We start from the raw sequence: 26,630 nt of genomic DNA on the forward strand, positions 1-26,630 counted from the left end.
AAAAAATGTTCAAAATAACCAGCCATCAGGGAAATGCAAATTAAGACCATGAGATACCACTACACACCTATGAAAACAGCCAAGATAAAAAACAGTGATAAAATCAAATGTTGGTGAGGATGCAGAGAAACTTGATCTCTCACACTTTACTGAAGAGAAGGTAAAACGGTGCAGCCACTCTGTAAAACAGTTTGGTAGTTTCTTAAAAAATGAAATAATCACTTACCATGTAAACTAGAAATCGCACTCCTGGGCATTTATCCTAGAGAAATGAAAACTTAGGTCCACACAAAACCTGTACACAATGTTCATAGCAGCTTTATTTGTAATAGCCAAACCTGGAAATGAACAAAATGCCCTGCAGTAGACATTCAGTTTGTATTATACAAGCTGGTACATCCAATCCATTGAATACGACTATGTAGTAAAAAGGAATGAACTATTGATACACACAACAACTTGAACGAAACTAAAGGGCATTATGCTGAGTGAAAAAGGCCAATCTCAAATGGTCACATATGCTATGATATTATTTATATAACAGTCTTGATATGACAAAATTATAAAGATGGAGAACAAATTAGTTATTGCCAGGAGTTAGGGATTGTGGCAACGTTGGTAGTCAGGATGGGTATGACTATAAAAGGGCAGAAAGAGAGGAATCTCTGTGGTGATAGAATATTTCTGTACCTTGACTGCAGTCATGCTTACAGGAATCTCTACATATGTGATTAAAAAAAAACATAGATACACACACACATTGAAACAGTGCCAATTTCTTGCTTTTTATATCATAGGTAAGATGTAACCATTAGGAGAAATTAGGTGAAAAGGTCACAGTACCTCTCTATACTGTCTTTGTAAGTTCTTTTGACTCTAAATAAAATAAATAAACATATAAATAAATATAAATAAGATAAAGTAAAAAAAAAAAAGGGCCCTGAGACTGTTAAAACTGCTTCCTCGCCACATAAGACAACATTAGGTCACTATCTTAAAACTTATTTTAATGTGTCTTTCTAACTGGTTAACAATAAACAAAATTATATTTATATTCTATTTCGGAACATTACTGTGTCATGAGAAAACAGAAGACAGGTAGAAAAACTGACATAATCTCTCACATTTGTGAATTTAATCCAGACAAGTTTACAGATTTAGCTACTCAAGAGTAAGCCCTCAAATCCATGGATTGTGTGTGTGTGTGTGTGTGTGATGTGTGTGTGTGTGTATATATATATACATGATGAATCTGAATCAGAGACACTTTCTGGCATATGTTTAGGAGGCTTAATTTGTTAGCGAAAAAGCCAAGCTGACAGCTCAACATCCACATTTCAATGTTGTTCCCTACTAGTTATCAAATATGACTATTATGGGACAAATCATATGTTATTACGATATTTACAAATTTGGGAAACTGAGCAAGTCAAACGTTTAGATTAAATTTGACAAATTAGGCTAGGATAACTCAATAAAATTACTTCTTCACACTCATGCACAAATACTAACTGTTTAAAACATGGCAAACAAAATATAAAAATGTACTTATTCTTTAAAAAGTTATATAATCATTTTAAAAGTAATTTTACTGCACTCAAACAATCCCTATGTAAGCGCTCGCAGACTCTACAGATTTTAAATACCTAATAAGAATATACTCCTCCTATGGTCTAACTGGAATTTCCCTAGTTTTAACCCTAGGTGTAGTTCAGGACTCTGTTAGAATTAAAACACATGTTACACACAAAATATAATACCTTTCATACTTTAGAAAATTTATTAAGTCATATCTTAGCCATCTTTTCATTAAACTAATCCCATCTCTTCATCACTTTTTTTTTTTTTTTTTTTTTTTTTTGTGGTACGTGGGCCTCTCACTGTTGTGGCCTCTCTCGTTGCGGAGCACAGGCTCCAGACGCGCAGACTCAGCGGCCATGGCTCACGGGCCCAGCCGCTCCGCAGCATGTGGGATCCTCCCGGACCGGCACACGAACCCGTGTCCCCTGCATCGGCAGGCGGACTCTCAACCACTGCGCCACCAGGGAAGCCCTCTTCACCACTTTCTTAAAGGCAATGCTTTCAACGTGTATGTGTGTGTGCAAATGTTTATATGTATGTATACACATAAATTTTTCTCTTCCAAATGCAGTTCAAGTATGTAATTGCTGATAGTTAAAAGCAACATCAACATCACCTATATAACACAACCTCTACCTGCAGTTGTTTAAAGTATATTATTCAAATTCTTACAATAAGTAAAGAGATCAAGAATACCTTGTTAACCTGAAGACACTCTAACAGATGTATCACCAAAGATGATATAAAAATGGCCAATAAGCACATAAAATGATGCTTGACATCAACTAACATTAGGGAAATGCAAATTAAAATCACATGAGATTCCATTACATACCTATTAGAATGGGTAATTTTTTTTTATTTTTAAATATGATAATACCAAGGACGCAGAACAACTGGAACCCTCATACATTGCTGGTGGGAATGCAAAATTGTACAACCACTTTGGAAAACAGTTTGTCAGTTTCCTACAAAGCTAAACATAAATTTACCATATAACCCAGCAATTGCACTCCTGGATTTTCATTTCACTTGGATAAATATCTATGGTCACACAAAACTTATATGTGAATGTTTAAAGCAACTTCAATTTTAATTTCAAAACCTGGAAACAATTCCAATGTCTCTCAAATGGAAATGGTTAAACAAACTACTCATTCACACAACGAATACGTCCATATAATGAAAACAAACCATACATCCACACAATGGACACATCCATACAATGGAATACTACTCAACAATAAAAAGGAGCAAACTATTGACATATGCAACAATGTGGATGAATCTCAAATGCATTTTGCCATGTGAAAAAAGTGAGACTGAAAAGGCTACAAATTGTATGATTCCATAAGTGAATTTCCTAAGGGGTGATGAAACCATTTTATATCTTGACTACATCTTGCATTTGTCAAAAATTATAGTAGTAGACACTAAAAAGAGTAAATTTTACTATATGTAGATTTAAAATGATTTTTTAAAACTATCTATACATTCAGAAATGCTTCCTACCTCACATTAGTTTCATCATTAAATTCTTCAGCCCACTTTTTCCTTGATTGAGCAGTTGTAGAACCATCTAAACGGTAATAATCTATGTTTCGGAGCCACTTCCCTTCACCTGAAAATTCAATAAGAAAAGAAAAAAGAGACATATATTGTTATCCTAGTACTAAAAGATTTTCTTCCTTGCTTACCATTTAAAAGCTGGTCATAGGCCTTCCCTGGTGGCACAGTGGTTAAGAATCCGCCTGCCAATGCAGAGGACACGGGTTCGAGCCCTGGTCCGGGAAGATCCCACATGCCGCAGAGAAACTAAGCCCGTGCACCACAACTACTGAGCCTGCGCTCCAGAGCCCATGAGCCACAACTCCTGAAGCCCGGGTGCCTAGAGCCCATGCTCTGCAACAAGAGAAGCCACCGCAATGAGAAGCCCGTGCACTGCAAAAAAGAGTAGCCCCCGCTCACCGCAACTAGAGAAAGCCTGCGCACAGCAACAAAGACCCAACACAGTCAAAAAAAAAAAAAAAAAAAAAAGCTGGTCATATATATTCAATTTGCAAAGCAAGATAAATTTTTTTAATCAAGGGATAATTCATTGTATTACAAATAAATTAACTACAGATTTCCTTCCAACAGATATTGAATAGCAAAGGTACCTTTCAAAAGTATTTCATCTACATGTAAATGTCTGAAAAGATTTCCTTGATTAGAATCCTATAAAACTTTCAAAAGAATATGATTAAGCTGTATTATGCTCATGAAGCTTCTTTTTAATTAAATCTATAAATGACCAGGTTTCCCACCTTGTTATCAACAAGTTGATACTAGCAGATAAAAACCAGAGACATAGAACACGTTTATTCATTCACTGAACAAATATTTACAGAATGCCTATTTATGTGCCAAAAAATATTGTATAATTTAGCCACAAATATCAGCATATGTTCCTATTTCATGACAATTACATATTTGTGAGCATGTATGTACAAGTAAAGAACTGTGATTTTATAAGTTAAACACTGATCAGACATGTCAACATTTGCACAGTGCAGTAAAATTTTACCCAAGCCTGACATTCATACAAAATACCAACGGATAAAGTACTTATGACACTTTTATATTTTATCATACATAATTTCCATTCTAATTCTTTAACTGCAAACATAATACTACTACTTCCACTCCAAGCAAAATTCATATCATCACACCCTAGAGTCTTAATATAAAAACAAGTTGACAACACTGAGATTTATGTCTTTCAGCAAACTTTTTAGTTAAATTCAGTGCGTTAGTTTAAAAGATGATTTTTGGTAGTACGGTCATTTTAGTAATGTTAATTCTTCCGATCCAATGGCCATACTACCCAAAGCAATCTACAACTTAATGCAATCCCCATCAAAATACTCAGGACATTTTTCACAGAACTAGAATAGATAATCCCTAAAATTCATATGGAACCACAAGACCCCAAATTGCCAAAGCAATCCTGAGAAAGAAAAGAACAAAACTGGAGGTATCACCCTTTCAGACTTCAGACTATACTACAAAGCTACACAGTAATCAAAACAGTGTGGTACTGGCAGAAAAACAGATGCATAGATCAATGGAACAGAATAGAGAGCCCAGAAATAAACCCACATACCTATGGTAAATTAATCTACAACAAGGGAAGCAAGAATATATATGGAGAAAAGTCAGTCTCTTTGATAAGTGGGGCTGGGAAGCCTGGACAGCTACATGTACAAAGAGATTAGAACATTTCCTCACACTGTATAAAAAATCAACTTTAAATGGATTAAAGACCTAAATGTAAGACCTGAAACCATACAACTCCTAGAAGAGAACACAGGCAGAACACTCTTTGACATAAAGTGTAAAAATGTTTTCTTGGCTCTATCTCCTAAGGCAAAATAAATAAAAGCAAAAATAAACAAATTGGACTTAGTTAAACTTAAAAGCTTTTGCACAGCAAAGGAAACCACTGACAAAACGAAAAGAAAACCCACAGAATGCGAGAAAATATTCGCAAACAATATGACCAACAAGGAGTTAATATCCAAAATATACACACAGTTCATACAACTAAATATCAACAAACAACAGTATCAAAAAATGGATGGAAGACCTGAACAGACATTTTTCCAAAGAGGACATACAGATGGCTGACAGGGACATGAAAAGATGTTCAACATAGCTAATTATTAGAGAAATGCATATCAAACTCACAATTAGATATGACCTCTCACCTGCCAGAATGGCTATAATCAAAAAATCTACAAATAATAAATGTTGGCGAGAATGTCAAGAAAAGGAAACCCTTTGTATACTGTTGGTGGGAATGTAAACTGGTGCAGCCACTATGGAAAACAGTATGGAGGTTCCTCAAAAAACTAAAAATAGAACCACCATATCATCCAGCGATTCCACTCCTGGGTATTTATAAGAAAACCTGAAAACACTAATTCAAACACATACATGTACACAGCAGTAGTCAAGATATGGAAGCAACCCAAGTGTCCATCAATGGACAAATGGATAAAGAAGATGTGGTACACACACACACACACACACACACACACACACACACACACACACAGAGGAATATTACTCAGCCATAAGAAAAAGAATGAAATTCTGCCATTTTCAGCAACATGGATGGACCTAGGGAATATTATGCTTAGTGAAATAATTCAGAGAGAGAAAGACAGATACTGTATAATATCACTTATACGTAGAATATAAAAAATAACACATACAAAGGTATATTGTAAAACAGAAACAGAGATATAGAAAACAAACTAGTGGTTACCAGTGGGGAGAAGCAAGAGAGGAGGCATAAGGGAGGCATAAGGGATTAAAAGAAACCAACTGCTATGTATAAAATAAATAAGCAACAAGGGTACTGTATAGCACAGGGAATTATAGCCATTATTTTATAAAACTTTTAATGAAGTAAAATCTGCAAAAATACTGAATCACTATGCTGTATACCTGAAACTAATATTATAAATTAACTATACTTCAATAAAAAAAATCTACTCCTTTGAGAATTTGGACTAAAACAAACAAAACAGCAAAAGTAAGTATGTCTTGTCAAGTCAAATTTTGTTTATGTCGTAAGGACTGTAATATTCTATAAGATTCAAATATTAAGGATTTCTGGAATAAATGATCTAGTTTTAGTAATGATATTCCTACAAACAGGATGTGTTTCAATTGTTTTCCTTTTAAATAATATTAAAAGTTTAAAAGTCTTAGGATACCTCTTAAGGTATATAAGAATAAATTATTCCTGAAGAAATATCTAAAATTAACAAATTAATAAAAATAAAAACCCCATATGATCATCTCAGTAGACACAAAGAAATCATGTGACAATGTTCAATACACATTCATGATAAGAAAAACACACTCAAAAAACTGGAAATACTGATACAAGGAACTTCCTCAACATGATAAACGATATCTATGAAAAAAAATACAAATAACACCATACAGAATGGTGAAAGATCAGATGATTTCCCTCTAAGATTAGGAAAAAGAAAAGGATATCTGGTTTTGTCACTTTAATTCAACACCGTACTAGAGGTTCTAAGGAGGGAAATGGTCAAGAAAAAGAAATAAAAGTAATCCATATTGTAAAGGAAGAAGTAAATTATCTCTATCTGCAGATGACATGATCTTGTATAAGGAAAATCCTTTAAAAATCCACAAAACACTATTTGAACTAATAAATGAGTTATTATGAAAAACTTAATTTATACATTTGCAATGAAGAATCTAAAACTAAAAGTTAAGAGCACAATTCCATTTACAATACTATCAAAAAGAATAAAATAAATTTAACATAAGAAATGCAAAATGCATACACTGAAAACTATGAAACGTTGGTGAAAGAAATTAAAGACCTAAATAAATGGTAAAATATCCCATGTTCACAGATCAGAAGACTTAACATTGTTAAGAAGGCAATAGTTCCTAAAATGAACTACAGATTCAAAGCAATCACCATCAGAATCCAAGCTGACTTCTTCGTAAAATTTACAAGCTAATTCTAGAATTCATATGGAATTGCAAGGGACCCAGAATAGCCAAAAAAATCTTGAAGAGGAACAAAGTAGGAGGATGCACACTTTCAAAACTTATGTTCAAAGCAAAGGTAATCAAGACTGTGCTACTAGCATGAGGACTGACATACAGATCAATGTAATAAAACTCAGAGTCAAGAAATAAACCTGGGGCTTCCCTGGTGGTGCAGTGGTTGAGAGTCCGCCTGCCGAGGCAGGGGACATGGGTTCGTGCCCCGGTCCGGGAGGATCCCACGTGATGCAGAGCGGCTGGGCCCGTGGGCCATGGCCGCAGAGCCTGCGTGTCCGGAGCCTGTGCTGTGCAGCGGGAGAGGCCACAGCAGTGAGAGGCCCGCATATCGCAAAAAAAAAAAAAAGAAATAAACCTGTCTCTTTGGTCAACTAATTTTTAACAAGGGTACCATGAACAGTGAATGGGAAAAGAACAGTCTTCTCAACCAGTAGACTGAAGTTGGACCTTTACCTCATACCAAATGTAAAAATTAACTCAAAGTGCATCAAAGACCTAACTGTAAGAGCTAAAACTATATAATTCTTTGAAGGAAACATAGGGATAAATAGTCATGGACTTGGATTTGGCAATGGTTTCTTAGATATGACACTAAAAGCATACGTAACAAAAGAAAAAAAATAAAATTGTACTTCATCAAAATGAAAACCTTTTCTGCATCAAAGAATACTACCAAGAAAATGAAAAGACAACGAAATGAGAAAATATTTACAAAGCATGTATCTGATAAGGGCCTGGTATGCAGAAAAAAATTTTTTTAATTAAAAAAAAATTTTTGGGGGGGGTTCCCTGGTGGCGCAGTGGTTGAGAGCCCGCCTGCCGATGCAGGGGACACAGGTTCGTGCCCCGGTCCGGGAAGATCCCACATGCCGCGGAGCGGCTGGGCCCGTGAGCCATGGCCGGCCGCTGAGCTTGCGCATCCAAAGCCTGTGCTCCGCAACGGGAGAGGCCACAACAGTGAGAGGCCCGCGTACCACACACACACACAAAAAAATTAACTTTCTTTCAACTCAGTAACAAAAAGACAAATGGGCAAAGGACCTGAATAAACATTTTTCCAAAGAAAATATACAAATGGCCATGAAAAAATGGTCAACATTATTAGTCATTAGAGAAATACAAATCAAAATCAAAATGAGATACCATTTCATACCCACTCGGATGGCTATAATTCAACAACAACAACAACAACCAACAAGTGTTGGTAAAGACGTGGGGAAATCAGAACCCTTGAACACTACTTCTTAAGAATGTAAAATAGTGCAGCCAGTGTAGAAAAGAGTTTGGTGGATCCTCAATACGTTAAACTTAGAATTGCCATATGGCCCAATAATTCCATTCCTAACTAAATATTCAAAAGAATTAAAAACAGTATACGAATGTTCATAGTGGCACTATTCACAATAGCCAAAAGGAGGAAACAGCTCAAATATCTATGAATTAATGAATGAATAATCAAAATGCGGGTATTATCCATCAAATGGAATATTATTAGGCCACAAAAAGGAATACAGCACTGACACTTGCTACAACTTGGATGAAACTTAAAAACATGCTATGCGAATGAAGCCAGTCACAAAAGACCACATATTATATGACTCTATTTATATGAGAGGTCCAGAATAGGTCAATCTATAGAAAAAAAGTAGATTAGTGATTGCTTAGGGGTAAAGAGGTAGAAAGGGGGTTAACAGAGTGACAGGTACAGGGTTTCTTTGGTGTTGATTAATATGTTCGAAAATTGACTATGGTGATAGTTACATAACTCTGAAAATGTACTAAAAACCATTGAATTGTACACTTTAAATGGGTAAACTGCATGATATGTGAATCATCACTCAATAACATTGTTTAAAAAAACAAAAAAAATTTTGCTACAACTGCAGCAACAAAGACCACATTTATATGGATAAGGACAAAAAGAAAGGACAGAAAAAATAGATATATGAGGGTTGTGGGTCTGGGTAATATTGTTTTCTTCTATTGTTAAAATGTTTATACAATATGTTTAAATGAATGTTTTTAAAATTATGATATACAAATGTAACTCACCCTTATAAATAAGAGGTTTATCTTTATCTTCTGTCTTCTCCCTACTAGCCAATTCAAGAAAATCTTCAATCAAGTCCAGGGATATGAGAGACTGGCTGAAAACAAGGCTAAAAAGACAAGTTAGTATTCATGGATTAGAAGATTCACAAACAACACGATTCTAATCTAAACCTCAGTAAATATCCAAAAGAATTAAAAATTAGAAATTTGTAGAAATTAACAAGCTGACTCTAAAGTTTATATGGGTATGCCAAGCACACACAGTAGCCAAAACAATTTTGAAAGGAAAAAAGTTGGGAGGCCTACTCCACATGATATCAACACAAAGCTAGTGTAATCAAAATAGTGTAGTACTGAGGAGACCAACACAAATCAGTGGAACAGAATATAGTCCCGATATAAAGCTACACTATAGTTAATTGGTTTTTGACAAATAGGCAAAAGCAATTCAATGGAAAAAAAATTAGTATTTTTAACAATGGTCTTGGCAAAATTGGATATTCATATGCTAAAAAAATGAATTTCTGCCTAAGCTTCAGCTGCACAAATAGGGACTAGAAGAATCTGATTTGACAAAAGTCCTTCTTAAAAAAAAAAAGTCTTAGTTGACCACAAGTCGATATGAACCAATAGTGTTATTTAGATGTTGGAAAACTGCTCCATCAGACTGCAGGAATGGAAAGATAGGGTCCAGAATAAACAAGAACCAGCCTCACTATAATTCTGTGTTAATAAAAATTCAGCTGAAGTGTTTGTGACCATATTTTGAGATAAGTGCTAAAAAAATGAAGTATATTCAAGACCATGTCAGGACTGAAATTATGCCATATAAAGAACAGATAAATCAACTGAGAAGAAAAAGCTAAAAGTGACAAGAGATAAACCCACCATTATCTGAAGAGGAGACAATTGAAATAGTAGTAGTGATGTCTGCAACCTACTTTGAAAGGCATCAGGAAAATAAGATGGATTATGGATAGATATGTAATAAATGAAGTATGATAAAATATAGAATATAGTATAGATTCTAGGTAACAGGTATTCACTCTAAAAATTCTTTCTACTTTTTGTTATGTTTGAAAATTTCCATAATGAAATGTTGGACAAATAAAGAATAGTGGTAATCACAATTCCAGAAATGCAGTTTTATAGCCTTAACGTTGATAACACCTATCAGTTGGGTTAATAACTAAAAATGATCATTATAACAGTATTTTTAAAAAGCAGTCGATATATTCTATTTTAGACCAGGGGCGAAATAGCTATAGGAAGAGTATAAACTAAAGATAAGGATCCATTTTCTAACACTTTGAAGTATTCAACTATAGGGATCCTTCTGAGATGGAAAATATTCTACCCAGGAGAGGCAAGGAGAACATCCATGATGAACATGGTAGAAGATATTCTTGAACTGGTTAGGAAATTAAAAGACTACTAAAATTTCCCCTATACTCATAAAATTCTTGTATGGTACCCAATAAAAATTAACTTTAAACTACAGAAGTTAATAGATAAAAAAGCATAAGCATGTCTAGAGCATTAATCTCTCTTGGTCTTTCAGGAACTCTGAGCTCAAATATCCACTTTCTACTTGACATCTCTCACGGACATCTAATAGGCCTTGGAAACTTAACAAAGCCAGAGCAGGACTCTTCAGTACCTCTAATAACCTTACTTCTCCCTTAATCTTCTCCATTTTAGTAAATAACACCATAATCTACCAGCCACTTAGGGGGAAAGCCTGAGGGTCATCTTTGACTACACTCTCCTTCTTACTGCCCTGCATTTAATCTACCAAGTGCTGTTGTTTCTACTCCAAAACATACCCTTCATCTCCACTACTACTACTCCATTCCAAGCCAACATCATCCCTTATCTGAACCACTTGTTTCTGTATAAGTGGCAGTATGTAACAAAAATAACTTATAGTGAGTACTTATTAGATGCCAGGTGAAGGAGTTAATTAAAAAGGAATAAAACAGTTTGTGTCTTCAAACAACTCACTATCCAGCGAAAAGACACATCAAGTACATCAGAATGTGTTAAGTGTAGAGTAGAGGTATATTAAAAGGTGGTATGAAAATATAACAGAGCTACCTCTTTCCAGGAAAGTTAAAGAAATTAAATTTGACATTTTTTTAAAGATAGAAGATTGTTTTATTTTAGCCTTATGTTAAAGTGCTTACATTTTTTAACAAAAAATTGTTATATTAAAAGCATTATATTTTTAAAATATTTTATGACCAGAACTTGGGATCTTATAAAAGCCTAAACAGTAAGTCTGGTTCAAAACTTTAAAGGTATGTTTTTTAAATAGTAAAATGAAGGATAAGATTGGGGGTTGAAATCCAGGGAAGGGAAAGGGGGCACAAATGCCAGAAGTAAAACAAACAGGAACAAAAAACAAAGGAGAAATAATAAAGAGAGTAGTCAAAGAGGTGAAATAAAGTCTGAGAGGTGTCCACTAGATTTGGAAAATAGAAGGTCATTAAGTGACCTTAGGGGGGAAAACTCAGTAAAGTAATAGGGTAGAAGCCACACCACATGGATTGAAAAATGATTCTGAAAATGATGAAATACAAATATCAACTAGACACTTGGCTCAAGGAAATAAGTTCAAGATACTATAGCCAGAAGGGGAAAACAGTACTGAAGAAATAACCAGAATATGCACTCAGAAACAGTGACTTAGAAGGAAGATAGCTGTCACTACACTAACCATGAAATTACATCTTTAAAAAGAAGAAAACAAAACAGATTGCTTTAAATAAATTGTTTAAACAATAAAAATGTTATCAAAAGGTTCATATAATAAAAATAGGAAAAGAACTTACACTTTATCCCCAATTTCCTCCGCCATTCGAAGAATTTCAAAGAGAAGTACCATTTTTCCAGAATGCTCTAAAACCTCAGCATCAGCATCTGTAACAAAATCTTTGTACCAGTCTGGAGCTGGGCTGCTTGGATTAGAAGAGGAAGTAGCTTTACCTAAACAAAATAAATGAAACATACATAAGTAGGCAAATAAGGGAAGAAGCTGAAAGACTCCAGAGAGGGATTAAGACAGAGATTAAGAGAAAGACATATAGACCAACCAACCCAGGGAGAGAGTGAGAAAGAAAGAGATTGGTAAGGATGTGGGAGAGGGGTGCAAAACACACACACACACACACACAGAGAAGGAGAGAGAGAAAAAGACAACCCTAGGAGAGAAAGAGCTCTATACTCTGAGAGAAAGACACAAGATGGGGGAGGGTAAGGTAGAGGGGACCCGGGAAGAGGGAGGTAGACAGAGAATCAGAAAGACACACAAAGGCACATATAAACATACACATATGTATACAGAGGAAGAAAGACATGGGGGAGGGGCACCAAGTGAGACAGTAAGCAAGAGACAGACCCTGAGAAAGTGCAAGTATGAGAAACAGAACGTGGTGGCAGGAGGGCTCAGAAAGACAGAGACCCAAAGAGATGAAGCCCCTCAGGTCCTGAGACAGTAAAACCCCCAAAGCACACCCCAAGAGATAGGGACCAGGAGAGAAAGACCTAGAGACCCAAAGAGAGAGGGAGAGAGGAAAAGAAGAAGGGAAGGAAGTCTGACTCACGTAGAGATCAAGGGAGAAAAGATCTTAGGGGCAGGAAACATTTCACTGTGCTACTAGAATTCTGGAAAACTCAAACAAGGATTGATCCCAGCATCACCATATCATGTTAAATCATTTTGCTCTTATTTTCCCCATAAACTTTGACTATAAAAGGTGTAAACAGATTGCCAACAGACACATGAAAGAATGCTCAACATCATTAATCATTAGAGAAATGCAAATCAAAACTACAATGAGATATCATCTCACACCGGTTGGAATGGCCATCATCAAAAAATCTACAAACAATAAATGCTGGAGAGGGTGTGGAGAAAAGGGAACACTCTTGCACTGCTGGTGGGAATGTAAATTGATACAGCCACTATGGAGAACAGTTTGGACATTCCTTAAATAACAAAAATAGAACTACCATACAACCCAGCAATCCCACTACTGGGCATATACCATGAGAAAACCATAATTCAAAAAGAGTCATGTACCAAAATGTTCATTGCAGCTCTATTTACAATAGCCAGGACATGGAAGCAACCTAAGTGTCCATCAACAGATGAATGGATAAAGAAGATGTGGCACATATATACAATGGAATATTACTCAGCCATAAAAAGGAACAAAACTGAGTTATTTGTAGTGAGGTGGATGGACCTAGAGTGTCATACAGAGTGAAGTAAGTCAGAAAGAGAAAAACAAATACCGTATGCTAACACATATATATGGAATCTAAAAAAAAAATGGTCATGAAGAACCTAGGGGCAAGATGGGAATAAAGATGCAGACCTACTAGAGAATGGACTTGAGGGTACGGGGAGGGGGAAGGGTAAGCTGGGACAAAGTGAGAGAGTGCCATGGACATATATACAATACCAAACGTAAAATAGATAGCTAGTGGGAAGCAGCCACATAGCACAGGGAGATCAGCTCGGTGCTTTGTGACCACCTAGAGGGGTGGGATAGGGAGGGTGGGAGGGAGGGAGACGCAAGAGGGAAGAGATATGGGGACATATGTGTATGTATAACTGATTCACTTTGTTATAAAGCAGAAACTAACACACCATTGTAAAGCAATTATACTCCAATAAAGATGTTAAAAAAAGGTGTAAGAAGAGAATAACACAAAATAATCTATGAAAGATATAAACAGTTTAAAATAAGGAATGTACAGGTTTAACCTGTTTCTGTATCTTCTCTCAATTGCCTTTTAATGCAAAGTACTTTAAATTTTTATATGTTTTGTTATAAAATATTTTACATATTCAGAAAAGTATATAGAATATAAAGAACAGCAGTGTTCCCATATCCCATCTTCATCAAATTTTAAAACGCATTAAATCTACTTCTGATGCAACTGAAGCCTAATATGTGACACTAACCAATACTGTTCTCTTCTTTCCCCCCTTCTTTTGGAAAAGTAAATAAAACCGTAAACTTTATATTTACTATTTATGTTCATGTTTTTATATTTTCACTATATTTGTATCACTAAACTGTAATTATGTATCATGTTTTTAAACTATATGTAAATGGTACCATACTGTTTGTATAATTTTACAACCTACTTTTTCACTGAATGGAGTTTTTCATTTTCCACTCGAAGTGAGACTTATTCAATAATTCTAACTGCCATATAGTATTCCACTGCATGAATATACCATAATTTATTAGTTCTCCTGTTCATAGACATTTAGATTATTTCTCATTCTTGGCTACTGTGAAATAACTGCAATGAACACTCAGTGTTGTTGTATTTTTCTAGAATGTTGTCTACTTCACCTAAGTTTAAAGTTTTCTGGTATAAAATTATGCTCATGATTCATAAAATATCACATTAAACATACCTACTTTATATTCTTATCAAATAGTTCTAATATCTGTGGTTCTTGACAACCTGATCATGCTGTTTGTTTTTTGTGTTAACTTTGTCAGGTTGACTGATAACTTATTTTGGTGCTAACTTTTCCTAATATTGATTGCTTCTTTAGGTATTCTATAACTTTTTCTTGTCATTTCACTTTCAATGTAGCTGTAATATGAGAGAATCCTCGGTAGCCTGGGTTGACATCATACAACTCCACAGTGATTCTGCATCTGCTTCTGTCAGATGCTCCAGGGGATTACCAACCCAGAATTAATTTGAGGTATTTCAGCTTGAGATTTTTAGACTATGTAAATAATGTAAATTCAAACCATAAACCATGTGAGGGAAAGCCCATGATTATGAATCCAAGAAAACTATTTTTGAAACCCACAGCCCAGCGTGACACAGATAAGCTTCCTTGTCATCTCCCTGGATTGATGGGAAAATTTTTTTCTACCCTATTCTTCTACGGAGTATGTACCTATGTTAAACAGATTCAGCTTAAATCTGAGTTCTAAGAACTCTCCACCTTATAGAGGGCTCAAGGCCTTGAATCTTACCCGTGGGTAAGTGAAAACCAAAGCTGCTACTCTCAAGACTAGCCTATCCCTAGAGCTTCCATAGCATACCTTCCTGAACTTACTGTTTATCAGTTCCTTCTTTTTTGTCTGGGTCCTGGTGATTTCCATTACTTTTACAGAGTTCATTATGCATTTGTATTTAAACCACAATAAACTATTGCCTAAATGTACCACATATTTTCAAGATTCCATGCCTTTCCTTGAATGTCTTATATTACATTCTCCCCCTCTTTTCTTGACCAACTTCCATGCATATTTTACTATCCTCCAAGAGTCAACAAAAATTTCATCTTAGAACAGCCTTCTTAAGAGGGTGACACTTGGCTGTAGTCTGGGAACTTGAATGGTAAACCATTCCCTGTACTGATTTTAAACTTTCCCTGAGAAGAGGGGATGGCTGCATCTCGTCTAGGCACCTAGAAAGAAAACACCTGTTTTCGTTCTGGGAGTCTGGAATTTGGTAAGAGCCAGGCAGAAAGTGCCTATGTCACCAGTCCCCAGTAAAAACCTTGGGTACTTAGTCTCTAATGAGCTCCTCTGGTAGACAACACTTCACATATGTAGCCATAACTTGTTGCTGCAGAAATTAGTACATCCTGTGTGACTCCACTGGGATAGGACTCTTGGAAGGTTATGCCTGGCTTCCTCTGGACTTTGACCAATATGTGCCTTTTCCCTTTCCTGATTTTGCTTTGTACTCTTCTGTTGTAATAAACCATAGTCCTGAATATGACTATATGCTGAGTCCTATGAATCACCAAACCAGGGGGTAGCTTTGAGGAATCCTGACACATAGCTTATCATGCATATGCTAACTAAAATTCCTTTCTACAATTAGTCAACTGGCAAATAATCAGTGCCTTTGGGAATTTTGCAGTTCCACAGACTGCACACAACTTCAGCAATGGTTACCCAATTTAATTAAGGTAATTTATATATGGGAAAAGTGTAAGCAATTATAAAAAAAGCTGGCAGAACGTTAGTACAAATGTGGCAGCTAAATAAGAAGTGTAAAAGCTTAGCACAGGTGACAATTTCTGTGGAAATACGATACATTCATTCTAATTGTAATCCTGTTGGATATAATCACAACAGAGTAATCTCTAAAAAAATAAAAAGTGACCCAGAAAAATATGGGCTACTCCAGTTCATAAATATCCTGAATAAATAATTAAAACCTACAAATAGATATTTCATGCTGCATATTCTTACTTCATCATCGACATGGATTAATCATTCCTTCTGTTATAACTCTGTATTGTGTATGCATACATGACAAGTAACAGTGAATTAATAAATCAAAGCTACTTCTAAATATCCACTCGATATCAAAAAATGCTTACAAGACAAGGCACAAAGGAAATACAAACAAATAGAAAGCAACACTTTTACCCCTAATTTCTTCAAGCAATCTAAATGTATATTTAAACACCATATTTGCAGCAAGATACACTGTAGTTTTTTTTCTTATAATAACGAACTTTATTTTATTTTTTCAAACTTTATTTTATACCAGAATTCTACTACACAAGACTATTGGGAGGAGTCATTGGAAATGCAGATTATTGTTAAATGCAACTTAAAAGATACTCTCTCCATCCCATTTAGGTAGCACAGATGTTTCTATGCTTACTAAACTCACTGGTGCTACTGGAAATGCAACATATTTGCCAGTCTAGTGAAGAACATTCCCCACCAGACCAAGCGCCTCTGAAGACCAGGCCCCTTTGCTTTTCCTTTGATTTCTGGTGTCAGCACACTGATATGCACCAGGTATTTCTGAATCAATAGAATAACTGAAAGAATTAGGCTATAAATTCATCAATCAATCAATCACCATCATCACTGTCTTCAAAATGTATCCCAAAGTAAAAGACCAGCAGAACCAAAGAATCAGAGATACTTCTTACCACCTCCTAAAACGGAATCTCTTTCCTGACTCCATCCCCCTTTCAGGCTACCACCTCACCCCTTATCTCTTCTTACCTTTTTTTAAATTGAAGTGCAGTTAATTTACTATGTTTTGTTAGTTTCAGATGTACAGTAAAGTGATTCAGTTATATATATATATTCTTTTTCTGATTATTTTCCCTTATAGGTTATTACAAAATATTGAGTATAGCTCCCAGTGCCATACAGTAGGTCCTTGTTGATCATCTATTTTATATATAGTAGTGTGCATATGTTAATCCCAAACTAATCTATCCCTCCTCCCCTTTCCCCTTTGGTAACCATAAGTTTGTTTTCTGTCTGTGGGTCTATTTCTGTTTTGTACATAAGTTCATTTGTATCATTTTTCTTTTTTGATCTTCCACATATAAATGATATCGTATGGTATGTGTCTTTCTCTTTCTGACTTACTTCACTTAGTATGATAATCTCTAGGTCCATCCATGTTGCTGCAAATGGCATTATTTCATTCTTTTTTATGGCTGAGTAATATTCCACTGTATACATATGTGTGTGTGTGTGTGTATACACACACACACACACACACACACACACACCCCAATTCTTCTTTATCCATTCATTTGTTGATGGACATTTAGGTTCCTTTCATGTCTTGGTTACTGTAAATAGTGCTGCAATGAACACTGGGGTGCATGTATCTTTGTGAATTATGTTTTTCTCTGTATATATGCCCAGGACTGGGGTTGCAGGATCATATGGTATCCCTATTTTTTAGTTTTTTAAGGAACCTCCATCACCTCACACCAGTCAGAATGGCCATCATAAAAAAGTCTACAAATAATAAATGCTGGAGAGGGTGTGGAGAAAAAGGAACTCTCCTACACTATTGGTGGGAATGTAAATTCATACAGCCACTATGGAGAAGAGTATGGAGATTCCTTAAAAAACTACACTGTAGGGCTTCCCTGGTGGTGCAGTGGTTAAGAATCCACCTGCCAATTCAGGGGACACGGGTTCAGGCCCTGGTCTGGGAAGATCCCACATGTCGCAAAGCAACTAAGCCCGTGCACTACAACTACTGAGCCTGCACTCTAGAGCCCATGAGCCACAACTACTGAGCCTGCGTGCCACAACTACTGAAGCCCGCATGCCTAGAGCCTGTGCTCCGCAACAAGAGAAACCACCGCAACAAGAGCCCCGCTCACCGCAACTAGAGAAAGCCTGCGCACAGCAATGAAGACCCAACACAAACAAAAATAAATAAAATTTTTAAAACCTACACTGTAGTTTTAGAAATAAAGGTAGAATATCATTAAAATATTATATGTATAAATAGTAGTACTAGTAGAATGGTAAACTCCGTAAGTGTATTTTGCACATTGATATAACCCAAGCTTCTTGAGCTGTCCCAGGCACACAGTAAGAACACAATAAACATTTGTTGAACAAATAAATATGGTATGTTAATGTTAATATTATGGTTCTATATCATATACCAAGATTCTATCACAAAAGATTATATCCATATAATAAATTATATACATTTTGTTTTTAAATTGTGTTACAATTAACATACAATATAATATTAGCTTCAGATGCACCACATAGTGATTAGATGTTTTTATACAGTATGCAATGATAACCACAATAAGACCAGTTATCATCCATCACCATATTTTTCAATATTACTGATTACATTCCCTATGTGCACATTAAATGCCTGTGTGGGAACATTCCCTGTGTAGACTACTTGTGCCTAGAGGCTTTGGCAGGCCAGATGGGGCTGCAGTGTGCACCAGCTGGGGTTAATCCTTGGGGACCACTATGCCTGAGGCTGCCTTGGTGGGACCACAGAACCTGAAGGAGGGCCCAGTCCAGGGGCAGCCCCCTGGGAAATACTGCACCCAAGGCTGCCTTAGGAGGATAGCTGGAGCTGGAGAGGGCCTGGTCCAGGGGCAGGTCCCTGAAGAGTGCTGGGCCTTAGGCTGCCTTGATGGGGCGGCTAGAGATGGAGCAGATATGGGGCAGGAGGAGTCCGGGGAGGGAACTCCAAACAATAGTGATCACCAGTGCCTCCTACCCAGGCAAGGGCTCCAACAGTTCCCTGTCATTTTGGCAGAAACTCTAGGGTTAGGAAACAGATTTCCTTTACATATACTGTAGGTGCCTTTAAAGTTTTTTCACTGTGTCCCAGGGTGAGTGTGTCTGCACTTGGATCCCTCAGCAATCCATCTCCCTACTGTAGATCACTGCAAAAGAGGAGGGGTTCCCATGGATACCGTGTATCTGACTTTCCTACCAGTTTCTATGTGGTTCTTCTATTGGTAGCACCAGTTCATTCAGCCCCCCAGGTCTTCTTCAAGAGGAAATGTGTTGTGTTTAGGTGTAGATCCCTGCGCTCAGGGGAGGAGGTGAGCATAGGGTCTTCCTGTGCCGCAACCTTTCCAAGTCCACTCTATGTTTGTTTTCAAATATAAATGCTCACCGATAAAGCTTACTCTGAAAACACAGGCATACCTCAGAGATGTTGCAGGTTTGGTTCCAGACCATCACAATAAAGCCAATATCACAATAAAGCGAGTCACACAAATTTTTTGGTTTCCCACTACATATAAAAGTTAGGTCTACACTATTCTGTAGTCTATTAAGTGTGCAATAGCATTATGTCTTAAAAAACAATATACATACCTTAATTTTAAAATACTTTATTACTAAAAAAATGCTTGCATCGTCTCGTTGAAGCAAGTCATAATCTTTTTGCTGGTGGAGGGTCTTGCCTCCACATTGCTGGCTGCTGACTGGTCAGGGTGGTGGTTGCTGATGACTGGGGTGGCTGTGGCAATTTCTTAACATAAGACAATGAAGTTTGCTGCATTGATAATGGCTCTTCCTTTCATGAACGATCTCTCTGTAGCATGCAATGCTGTGTGACAGCATTTTACCCACAGTAGAACTTCTTTCAAAATGGGAGTCAATCTTCTCACACCCTGCAATGGATTTATCAACTAAGTTTATGAAATGTTCTAAATCCTCTGTTGTCATTTCCACCATCTTCACAGCATCTTCGCCAGGAGCAGATTCCATCTCAAGAAACCATTCTCTTTGCTCATCCATAAGAAGCAACTCTTCATCCATTAAAGTTTTATCATGAGATTGCAGCAATTCAGTCACATCTTCAGGCTCTTCTAATTCTAGTTCTCTTGCTACTTCCACCACATCAACAGTGACTTCCTACTCTGAAGACTTGAACCCCTCAAAGTCATCCATGAGGGTTGGAATCAACTGCTTCCCAACTCCTGTTAATGTTGATATTTTGACCTCTTCCCATGAATCACGAATGTTCTTAATGGCATCTAAAATGGTGAATCCTTTCCAGGAGGTTTTCAATTGACTCTGCCCAGATCCATCAGTGGAATCACTGTCTATGGCAGCTATAGCCTTACAAAGTGTACTTCTTAAATAATAAGACTTGAGAGTTGAAATGACTCCTTGATCCATAGGCTGCAGAATGGATGTTGTGTTAGCAGGCTTGAAAACAACATTAACCTCGTTGTACATCTCCATCAGAGCTCTTGGGTGACCAAGAGCAGTAATATTTTAGAATTACTGTCAATGAGCAGAAATATTTTGAAAGGAATCTTTTTTTTTTTTCTGACCAGTCGGTCTCAACAGTGAGCTTAAAATACTCAGTAAACCATGCTGTAAACAGATGTGAGGCCATCCAGGCTTTGTTGTTCCATTTATAAAGCACAGGCAGAGCAGATTTAGCATAATTCTTAAGGGCCCTGGGATTTTCAGAATGGTAAATGAGCACTGGCTTCAACTGGAAGTCACCAGCTACATTAGCTCCTAATAAGAGACTTAGCCTGTTCTTTGAAGCTTCGAAGCTAGGCATCGACTTCTCCTCTCCAGCTATGAAAGCCCTAAATAGCATCTTCTTCCAATAGAAGGCTGTTCTGTCTACACTGAAAACCTGTTGTTTAGTGTAGCCACCTTCATAAATTATCTTAGCTAGATCCTCTGGATGACCCGCTGCAGCTTCTACATCACCACATGCTGCTTCACCTTGCACTTTTATGTTACGGAGATGGCTTCTTTCCTTAAACCTCATGAAACCAACCTCCATTAGCTTCAAACTTTTCTTCTGCAGCTTCCCCACCTCTCTCAGCCTTCATACAATTGAAGAGAGCTAAGTCTTACTCTGGATTAGGCTTTGGCTTAAGAGAATGTTGTGGCTGGTTTGATCTTCTATCCAGACCACAACAACTTCTCCATATCAGAAATAAGGCTGTTTCACTTTCTTATCATTCGTGTGTTCACTGGAATAGCACTTTTAATTTCCTTCAGGAACATTTCCTTTGAATTCACAACTTGGCTAACTGTTCGGCAAAGAGGCCTAGTTTTGGCCTATCTTGGCTTTCAACATGCCTTCCTCACTAAGCTTAATCATTTCTAGCTTTTGATTTAAAGTGAGAGACAAGCAAGTCTCCCTTTCACTTGAACACTTAGAGGCCATTGTAGTGTTATTAATTGGCCTGATTTCAATATTGTTGTGTCTTAGGGGATAGGGAGGCCTGAGGAGAGGGAGAGAGACAGGGGACAGGCCAGTCGGTGGATCAGTCAGAACCCACACAACACAAAATTTATCAATTAAGTTGCCTGTCTTACATGGGTGCAGTTCATGGCTCCCCAAAACAATTACAATAGTAACATCAAAGATGACTGATCACAGATCACCATAACAAACATAATAATAACAAAAAAGTTTCAAATATTGTGAGAATTACAAAATGTGACACACAGATATGGAGTGAACAATTGCTGTTGGAAAAATGGTGCTGATAGACTTGCTTAACACAGGGTTGCCACAAACCTTCAATTTGTCAAAAACACAGTATCTGTGAAGTGCAATAAAACAAGGTATGCTTATGCTGAAACAATAAATCAAATATTTTGTAGTAGTTTATATACAGGCATTTCCTCATCATAAAATGTCCTAATACGATACTAAACTAAAACACAGAGATGTGGATGCTGTAAGGTAAACTTAAATGACTTATTCAAGGTGTTGCTTCTCAAAAAGTTCAGAAAGCTACTGCAAAAGAATTAAGCATAAATTCTTTGAAGAGAAAGTGAAGTATACAGTGAAAATCATAGCTCAGTTATAGCCATCTACTTATTTAATATCCATTTCAATTTCCAGGTGCAACATTTTGGCTCTTTAATACTTCCTATTTAGGTTTTCTTACATTTACTATAAGAAAGTGATTTGCAAGGGGAATTCCCTGGTGATCCAGCGGTTAGGACTCGGAACTTTCACTGCCAGGTCCCAGGCTATATCTGGTCAGGGAACTAAGATCCCACAAGCCATGCAGCACGGCAAAAAAAAAAAAAAAAAAGTGATTTCTTTTTAACACTTACACAGTACCAGGTATATATGATCATGTGTTATGATCTACTCAGCCTTATATAGAGTTAATCTAGATGTAAAGAACAAAAATAGATTTTTATCATCCATTTGTTCTAGAAAATGTTTCTGATCAACTAAACATGTAGATAGCTGCAATAAATAAAAAATACAGCCATATATGAATGACTTCTATTTGACTGCACAGAGCTAAAATGAAACAAACACAAGAGAGAAGTAGGCAAAGTTTGTCATTTGGAACCCACAGCCTTCCCTGTCTGCTTTTAAGTTCATAACATGTAGCAACCTACTCTCCACTCCAGTTCTTTTCAAATTTTTTCCATATTATGGCATATATGGAAAGCGATAGTACTTACAATAGCACACCAGGAAAACTGGAAGATGCTATTCATTTCTGAAGGTGACCCAGCTGCATAAGACCCCATCTATAGTTCCAAGTGATGAACACATCAATACCTCAGCATACTTTTATGTAATCCATTTAGAGCACAGTATGAGACACAATGGTTAGTCTACTCTCTTTTCTCTTAACCATAAGTTATAAGAAAAATTTAACAAGAATATTTTAAGAAAATCATTCCCAGGAACACATAAACTTTAAGCTATTTATTTCTAATTATGAGATGAGAGACTGAGGAGAACTTAAGTGAAAATGCAGGTCAGGAGACCAGGGGAGGAGATAACAGGAGCTTCCCACGACGTTCAATTAAACTATAACCATTCCTTTACTACTCTTAGAAAAGCATACTTTAAATCTAGTTGGAAGATGAACGCTAATAATAAAATGCCTTTATGGGGTAACGGGAGAGAAAAACAAGAAAAGAAATTTTGTAGTTTAATTTTTACTATTCCCCTGATTTCTTAGAGAATTAAGCCAGGGTCTGTGGTTAGGCTGCCATCTGTCTATTCCAAGGAGGTACTGAAGAGAGAAATGTTTATCAAGGAATCACCAAATTTGTTCAGCTGCAGGCCTGAGACCAGCTAAGCTTGTCTGTGCACAGGATCATTCACCTAGCTGGCATCCACATCTCTCTTCTCAGATGGTCTCTACTGCTTTGCTCCATGATTCGCAAATGCCACATATTTAGAGTTATTTACACTGTTTTGTTTCTAGATATTTGATATTTCAAATATTCAGATTATCTGTTCCCAGCACTGGAGTTCCTAAACACCCAGTCAGGCTGCACTAGGAGTATACAGAGCCTGAACACTAAACCTTCAAATGTAGATATGAGTAAAGATAACTTTAGCCATTGGGAAGTTCAACGGAAGACTTTCACTGAGTATACACTCATGCACAAGAGAAAGAAAGAAAGAGAAAGAGAAACAGATGACAAACTGTACCTGACACAGGGGAAACCTAGAGACAATAAATATAGATTATGAAGAATTAAAAAGGAAAAAAAGACTAAACCAATGAAACTAGTTTTACTGTATAAAATGAATTGTAATCATAGTTTATCATCTGAAATGCTTCCACTTTTATATAGTAGTTAAGTGAAATTACCCTGGTGGGTTTGAAATGGGCTATATCTAGGTCTGAATCCCACTTCTACCAATCATTTATAAAAATAAAGATATAACAGCATTGCGAGGCTGCTCAAGAATTAAGTTAGCTAACATGTGGAGTGAAAATAATACAGAGTTTAGGCATATACATGTGAATAAATGTTAGTTTTTCTTTTTTCCCTTCCTCTTAAATACCAGAGAGAGCACAATGGCTTGCTTGTAATTCAACATTCATCAAATATTTGTTGTTATTACTTGTATCTGATTATCCTAGATGCTTACCAATTGAGGAAAGATATTCCTTTGAGCCAACTAGTGAGGATAATTATTAATAACTGAAAAAAGCACTGACATTACAATGATATGATATTTTCTAAATCAATGTTCCATGATAAACACAACATTTATCAGACTCACTTTCTTCCAGCTTTAAAGAAACTGAGGGATTGTTTCCTGTTTCATCCACATTTCCTTCACCACCTCCTCGAGATCTTGAATTCCAGACTTTAATCACTTCAACATCATTGTCACTGCCGCTTCCACTTGAGCTACTATCTTTTTTCCCCTTTTTCCCCTTTGTTTTCTTCTTTCTAAAAAAAAGAACAAATTCAAAGTATTAGGAAAACACAGGAAAGATACAAGTGCCAATTACTAGAGGATGATCAGCAAGTAGGGATTTTAAACATGTCAACACAGGGCACAAAAAGTATTCAATTTACTTTGTATAATCATCAGAGCTTAAACTCATGGAGGTTTCTTCAGAATCTGAAGCTATAAATTCATCCATACTGTCTTCATCAAAATATCCCTAGAGAAAAAAAAAAGATGAATGTTTTAAGAATTTATATCAATTTATACTAGAAATTATATAATGTTTATTTCATTTAAGGATAAGTTAATTGTGATGAGATAAGGAAGAACTGAAGAACTATCACAGATTAGAAAAAATAAAGGAGACGTCACAGATATCAATAATAAACAAAATGTGAAATCTTGGATTGAATCATGAAAAAGAAAAAGGATGTAAGTACAAAAACTGATGAAATCCAATTAATGTCTATTGTTTAGTTAATAGTACTAACCCAATGTTAATTTCTTAATTTTGACCATTTTATTATGGTTATGCAAGATGTTAATCTATGACAAAGGAGGCAAGAACATACAATGGAGAAAAGACAGCCTCTTCAATAAGTGGTGCTGGGAAAACTGTACAGATACATGTAAAAGAATGAAATTACAACACTCTCTAACACCATACACAAAAGATAAACTCAAAGTGGATTAAAGACTTAAGTGTAAGGCCAGAGACTATAAAAACTCTTAGAGGAAAACACAGGCAGAACACTCAGACATAAATCGCAGCAAGATCTTCTTTGACCCACCTCCTAGAGTAATGAAAATAAAAACAAAAATAAATAAATGGGATCTAATGAAACTTAAAACCTTTTGCACAGCACAGGAAACCATACACAAAACAGAAAGACAACCCACAGAATGGGAGAAAATATTTGCAAATGAAGAGACTGACAAGGGATTAATCTCCGAAACATACAAACAGCTCATGCAGCTCAATATCAAAAAAACAAACAAACCAATCAAAAAATGCACGGAAGATCTAAATAGACATTTCTCCAAAGAACATATACAGATGGCCAAAAAGCATATGAATATATGCTCAACATCACTAATTATTAGAGAAATGCAAATCAAAACTACAGTGAGGTATCGCCGCACACTAGTCAGAATGGCCATCATCAAAAAATCTACAAACAATAAAGACTGGAGAGGGTGTGGAGAGAAGGGAACCCCCTTCTACACTGTTGGTGGGAATGTAAACTGGTACAGCCACTATGGAGAAGAGTATGGAGGTTCCTTAAAAAACTAAAAACAGAGCTACCATATGAGCCAGCAATCCAATCCCACTCCTGGGCATATACCCAAAGAAAACCATAATTCAAAAAGATATGTGCATCCCAATGTTCACTGCAGCACTATTTACAATAGCCAGGACATGGAAGCAACCTAAACGTCCATCAACAGACCAATGGAAAAAGAAGATGTGATACATATATACAATGGAATATTACTCAGCCATAAAAAAGAATGAAACAATGCCATTTGCAGCAACATGGACGGACCTAGATTGTCATACTGAGTCAAGTAAGTTAGAGGACATATATCGCATGATATCACTTATATGTGGAATCTAAAAACAGGGTACAAATGAACTTATTTACAAAACAGAAATAGAGTTACAGATATAGAAAACAATCTTATGGTTACCAGGGGGAAGGTGGGGGAGGGATAAACTGGGAGATTGGGATTGACATATACACACTACTATATATAAAATAGATAGCTAATAAGGACCTGCTGCATAGCACAGGGAACTCAATACTCTGTAATGACCTATATGGTAAAAGCATCTAAAAAAGAGTGGATATCTGTATACGTATAACTGATTCATTTTGCTGTACACCTGAAACTAACACAACATTGTAAATCAG

The 26,630-nt window shown here is 36.3% G+C and overlaps 1 protein-coding gene across 7 annotated transcripts in view; it reads right to left on the reverse strand.

The window, feature by feature from the left end:
- Positions 1 to 26,630, reverse strand: part of ATRX (ATRX chromatin remodeler) — a 234,116-nt gene that overhangs the window by 60,892 nt on the left and 146,594 nt on the right. For all 7 annotated transcript variants that reach the window (XM_082610811.1, XM_082610808.1, XM_082610806.1 and 4 more), the window contains 5 exons: positions 24,843 to 24,931; positions 24,541 to 24,713; positions 12,069 to 12,222; positions 9,235 to 9,341; positions 3,094 to 3,202 (listed from right to left, as the gene is read on the reverse strand). In XM_082610811.1, coding sequence (XP_082466937.1) covers positions 3,094 to 3,202; positions 9,235 to 9,341; positions 12,069 to 12,222; positions 24,541 to 24,713; positions 24,843 to 24,931 — 632 coding nt within the window. The remainder of the gene's footprint in view (positions 1 to 3,093; positions 3,203 to 9,234; positions 9,342 to 12,068; positions 12,223 to 24,540; positions 24,714 to 24,842; positions 24,932 to 26,630) is intronic.

The sequence above is a fragment of the Mesoplodon mirus genome (genome assembly GCF_964341445.2).
Source record: "Mesoplodon mirus genome assembly, chromosome: X".
NCBI lineage: Eukaryota > Metazoa > Chordata > Mammalia > Artiodactyla > Ziphiidae > Mesoplodon > Mesoplodon mirus.